Source organism: Mya arenaria, chromosome 14, assembly GCF_026914265.1.
Source record: "Mya arenaria isolate MELC-2E11 chromosome 14, ASM2691426v1".
In the NCBI taxonomy this organism is placed as follows: Eukaryota; Metazoa; Mollusca; class Bivalvia; order Myida; family Myidae; genus Mya; species Mya arenaria.
This window is the reverse complement of record NC_069135.1, coordinates 49,075,145-49,081,345: the sequence shown is the minus strand read 5'-3', so window position 1 is coordinate 49,081,345 and position 6,201 is coordinate 49,075,145. Positions and strand designations below refer to the sequence as shown.

Here is a 6,201-nt window from a genome sequence, read left to right as displayed (position 1 = left end):
GTTGTTTTATAAATGTCTCAAGTCTATAACTGTGCATTGTCAGATTTCATATGGATAACATCTAAAATCTACATACAGCACTTTTTTTTATTGAATTCTAAGGTGACTTTACCCTGCATATTTTATCATTTAATCATTACAATTCTGAAAAGAGAAAAATATACTTCTTTTTTAACATATAAATGTCACAAAACAAAGTAATTTCATATGTAAGTTTCTTTTTCCCAAAACACTGATTTCATAATACTGGCTACGGTCACAGTCCAGACAAGTTTTTTTTTTACAATTATCTTAGAGTCATACTCGCAAAAATACACGTGCATAAAATCATGATTGATGAAAGTATGCTTTTTTAATTCAGCACTTAGCTGCCAAGTAATATTTTGTCTTCGCTGTTGTTTTTTTTTCAAAACACGCGATTGCGTGATTTCTATTTATAAATATCTTGAATGTAGGTCAACATAATTTCGAGGCCTCAAAGATGTGCACGCGCCCCGTTACGTCAACCCCCCCCCCCCCCCCACACACACACACACATGAGTCAGTTTGATCTTCAAGCGTATAAGAACATTGAATGGCTTTATTTAGAAAAATGCTCAAATATGTGTTCACGTTAAGCCATTACAAAATTCCGGACGTTGTATGTTTATGAGGTTTAATCTGCAAAGTCATAATGTATGTTTGAAATGTGTATACACACACGTTCATTTCACAATTAATAACCATGTAAAACATTTGTTTATTACATAGTCACTGTTCTGAGTACATGTTATCTGTGGCGATATGAATTGGATCTAATCATTTCGTACCCTGGCCATTTCGTACCCTCCGATTTTTTGGTCATTTCATAACCTTTAGAAAGTCATTTCGTACCCAACCTAAAGGCATTTCGTAATCTATATGTATTTATCTGTTTTTCTAATATAATATAATAATGGAGTGGATATAGACTCAATAAGTTAACATATATATATATGAAAATAGTGAATCTGCCTTTGTGATATTTATCAAATGATATTACCTCATTTATCCATGTTTGTATTGGCATGAGTGAAATAAAGGAAACTTGACATGACTTGAACTTGACTTGATACGAGTCTTAAGTCTTCTGATTTGATTAGCACATTCTTTAATGAGTAGCTAATTGAGCCTGCACGAGGTGCGAAACAACTTTAATATGATCAGTCAGACAGGTTTAAAATAATCAAGACGTGCGAAGTTCTTTGTGTATTCATGGTAACTGGTGTTACTTGTTTAATTTTCTTCCGAAATTATAAATGACAATTATAAAAAACAGCTATTTCAAATACATTATAATTAATTTTATTTAATTATAAAGAAAATATTTTTTAACAGTCATTTTATCCCTATGTAAAGAAAAATGAAAAAAAAAACATACATCGAATATTAAAAATCAGGCACATTAATGAGACTATTAATTATAAAAATAGCACACTTGTACATATTAATCTTCCTCCAAAATAATATGAAAACAATAAGTGTGTGTTTTTCGCTCATATCATGGACCTATAAACCATGGTTTATAGGTCCATGCTCATATCTATAAATAATTATGTTATATTACCGTCACCTTTTATACAACATCGTCGGATATCCAAGAGTGACCCATTCCGCTCTTGTGCTCCCGAAGAGGTTTTTATATCGAAATTTTTATATCGGCATGTGCGACAAAATTAAATGTAGGAATTATTTTGGAAATCCTGTACCGGAAATGAGCTCCCAGAATTCATGTCCGCAACGACGCGCATGCGCTGTTTGAAAGAATCAATGAATGGTTGAAAATGAGTTCTAAAATACCAAGAAAAGGTAATAATGCGTTTTCCCTAACGAACAAAGCATACCACATTGTTCAAATATTTGTTTTTACATCCTTACTATTGTTTTCATTTCAGCCCTAGCCATTCAGGCACGAAAGAAGCGATCTAAGGCAAAGACGCGATTCAAAGACGAGAAGAAAAGAGAATCTCGTGATTCTGGAGGATCGTAAGTAGTGTTTCTAGTGGATATTTATTGTTCCATAATTGCAGACACAAGAAACAACAGTGAACTGTGTTCAAAATATATTCGTTAAGGTTGCGACTTGATTTGCCTGTTGAAGTTTCATGTCAATGTTCACTAAATTGTTAGAAATTAGTCATTGTTTTGACTAAATTTTGTACAGTAATCACATGTCCTTGCACTGCAAGTTGCAGTATACTGTCTTACAGATAAAAATGTCCATTTTCTTTTGTTTAAATGCTATTTATTCTTAGCTTTGTTGATTTTGAATGATACAATGTCATCAAATTTATTACATTGCAAAACATTATATGTTTTCTCAGATATAACCCCTCCTCAACCTCTTTTTCACCCATATATGTTATTTGATAGGTTTGTTGCTATGGACTTTAATTTTAGGGATGTTAAACAGAGGGGAGAACAGTATTTCTTTGGCTAGATTGCATTGGCATGAGTACAAAATGTTCAAATGTAAGGCCATAAATGATTTTGTCATTGATATAAATGAAAAATGAAGTATTATATTCAGTATAACAAAGCTAAATTATTCAATTACCGTATTATATCATGTATAGGACGCTAGCATAGATAGGACGCAGGCAAAAAAAATAGTTGAAAAAACGGGTAAAAACCCTTAATAGGACGCAGCGGAAAAATGAAAAATGTCAAAATCAGAGCTGAAAAATTGAGGTTGGTAAAGTAATTATAACATATTGAAGTAAAAAAAAAATGTATATAAGGTATATTTCGATAACCGTCTTGTGTATTTCGATAATTATCGTCGTATTTTGGTAATTTAACATTTCGGTAATTTAGTGTACACAACAATGATATAAGTCTTGACATTTTTAGAACATTCACGCATATTATAAGACTTATACAAATGCTGTAATAGCACGCCTTCTGACTGACAGTCAACCGTTGCAACCATTGCAATAGTTCCGACATGCCTTCTGAATGACAGTCAACCGTTGCAAAACTGTGTATCGTCAAAACAGATGATTGTTTTGATAAGGCTTGTCGCTGCGCGGAATAAAGCATGTCAGGCATAATTAATGCATGCCGGTAATTATCCTTGCCAGCGGAAGGCACGACGGGTAAAGTGCGAACAAACAACCATACGGTATTACCATCGCAATAGTTTGTTCTATTGATGTTTTTCTAATGACAGACAGTGGGTGTTTTTCACACCTTCGCACATTTGAAAAGATTTGATAGTGACAATAATGCTACTTTGCGTTATGCACATTCCTTTATTAATTTTTTACAACAGTAACATACAACAAAATGTTTTGTGAAATATCGAAACATTAAAATCATGTACAACGATTAATTGATATTTACCTCCTTTCCCGATTTTCCGTTGCCGTTATAACTCAATCCAGTTAAATGCTGACTCACATTGAGTTTTTGTGAGTAGCGTCCCTTTTGTAAAAAAGTAAACACTCATGTTTGTTTTCAATTTATTTATCAATAAAATCGTAAACATTCAATATATTTCTGGGTGTGTTAACTTGCGTGATTTTACCTATATCAGTTGTTCTCTTCGGTGACGCAGTACAGATACTTACTATTACCGCGTTCTCCCCCAGTCCGATATTTTCAACCTGAAAACAGATAAATTCTAATAGCATAGAAAGGACGCAGGCAATTTTTAAGACGAGACTTAGGGGTAAAAAAGTGCGTCCTATGCATGATATAATACAGTAACTAATATTTTATTTCATTTGTCAGCTGTAGGTATTGCATAAGCATTGTTTTCCCAATTGATCACATATTTCTGGAAGACTTCCCGCGGTATTTAAGTCAGAAAACCAGGGGATTTTGCCCTCAACCAGGGCGATTTTCATCAATAGCATTTTTTTATATTTCTTTTTTTTTTTATATGTAAGAGGTGCTTGTACAAAGCAATCTATTCTATATTTTCCCCAGTCATTCACAAACTTAAGAAGAGTTAGAACTACTGTAATTCACCTAAGAGTTCGGACACCTTAAATTAATTATTTTTTTCGCTGTCCGAAAACATAGAAAAATACCATTTTTACATTTTATTTACATGTTTTTTTAACCTGCCTTTTTTCTTCATGTTTGCATTTTACCACTTATTAATTTATCCGTAGTAATCAATGGTCATAAACTTAATTATTACGCCTATAAGTGTAAATCCTTCATCAAGTTAATTAAAACACCATTTTATACATGCATTGAACTGAATAAACACATTCTATCAGCTTCAGATCAAAGAGTCACACTGTGTGACGTCACATAACTTACAGTTATACCCACGAGGATCTCGTGGAGAGCATGGACATTGCTATGCAGGATTAATGTATAACTGTACGATTATTGATTCTTACAGTCTGTAAGTGTGGTACAAGTTTGAAAGTTTATTGGCAGATCGTTTTACAAACATGTCATGTCTATGTTTTTTTAATCCCTTGATTGCCCTTGTTGTTTCTTTAATCCTCCAATATATATATCACACTTCCTTTTCAACAGGCAATAAATCATTTAGGATGGGTAGTAACTAATTAACTTGTCACAGTGGTGTATACGGTTAGGTAATCTAGCCAGGCATTGTAAAGATAAAAATCAATAATCTTCGTCTGTGAAACTTGGTAACTGTGAAAGTTATGATTGATGTCCTTTGGGTGTCCGAAAATTAGGTACGCAAAATAAATTATTTTGGAAAATAATTATGGGTGTCCGAATATTTAGAGTGTCCGAACTCTTAGGTGAATTTTGGTAGGTTCTAGTCAAAAGAACATCTTACATTGGCCAACTGAAGACTTGTTAACTTTATAAAGCTATTTAATTTTGCCTAGTCAAGATCTCAAAACAGGTTGCTTGTTACTATGGTTCTCCAGTGTTTGGAATTAAGAAAAATACTTAAAGAACATAACTGTCTATTTTAGAACAAATCAGACTTTATTAATGGTTCAGTGAGAGTTTTATAAGGAAGATTGAAAGAGCCTTAGCAGTGACTGCATAGTATACAGAAAGAAACCGGGGGGAAATCACCAATTGATCTTGATAACAAAATAATTGTAAAATTGAATGTCTGTCACAGTGTGGACTTATGGAAGGCCCTGTAATCTTTGATACTTAGCAAAAATATGATTATCTCCCTTTGAATATGTATGTAAAATATCTACAGTAACATGTTAAGTAAGTAAGAAGGTAATTTTTGTGTGTGTGTGTGTTTTTAACATCTTATTTCCTGTAATTCTGCAATGAAAAAAAAATCTTATTAACCACCTTGAGGAGAGGCTAAAAATATTTTTCGGTTCATGTGTATTTTTTTAGAATTTGTGAATTAATCTTGAAATGCAAAAATATTTAATAAATGTGGGCTCTGACATTATTGACTTGTAGTAGCATACTGTGTGTTTGATAGTCAACATTCATTCCCATAGTTTTGTTTGATAATAATCTCCTTTGTTTGCTGTCATGGCTACTGTACATTGTTGACGGTATTAATTAATTATCAGAAACTAATTGCTGTGCCTCACAGGATGTTTGAGTCTAGTTAACTACCCAGCAATTGTAAAGCCAATATCAGTGATTGATTTCCTTGAAAATGGAACATATCCATAATTGTGTGTCCTATAATATGAAGATATCAATAAACAATTGATGGTTGCCGATTAATGATTCGTTTATATGACGAACATTTGCTGCCAGGTGCAGATAATTATACCAATGGGGCAAATTTGCACCTTATGTATTTTTTGGACTTGTTTATATAGTAATTGAAAAATTTTTTTTTTTTAATAAAACCTCAATAGTTGGTATTGGAAAAATACATAAATCATATTGATGAAGCTATTATAAATGACTTGTGATAGAAATATTTATTTTAAATGATATTTTTTTGCTTAACTTACATCATGCAGTGAGCAAATAAGAGAATCTAATATTAAATTAAAAGCCATGTGTCCTGTCATTCAATAATTGTAAGACTGTTTTTTCATGGGTGATGAAGATTTTGTTTATATTTCAAGAAATTCATTGCTTTTTTATTCATTAATGTAATAGACATTTATCAAATTGGGAAAAAAATTATAAAATTTTGGGGAAAATGACAGTTTTTCCCAAGGGGAAACAGCCTTTAGAAGATGGTAAATTGCACCAAAAAAATCACTGGAAGACAGTGTCTAAGTAAGAAATGACGGAACACTG

General features: G+C 32.3%; 1 protein-coding gene across 1 annotated transcript in view; it reads left to right on the top strand.

The window, feature by feature from the left end:
- The first annotated feature begins 1,727 nt into the window (after positions 1-1,727).
- LOC128217110 (SRSF protein kinase 1-like) overlaps positions 1,728-6,201 on the top strand; it is a 40,171-nt gene continuing 35,697 nt past the window's right edge. The window contains 2 exon segments of the mRNA XM_052923992.1: positions 1,728-1,827; positions 1,914-2,004. Coding sequence (XP_052779952.1) covers positions 1,803-1,827; positions 1,914-2,004 — 116 coding nt within the window. The 5' untranslated portion in view covers positions 1,728-1,802.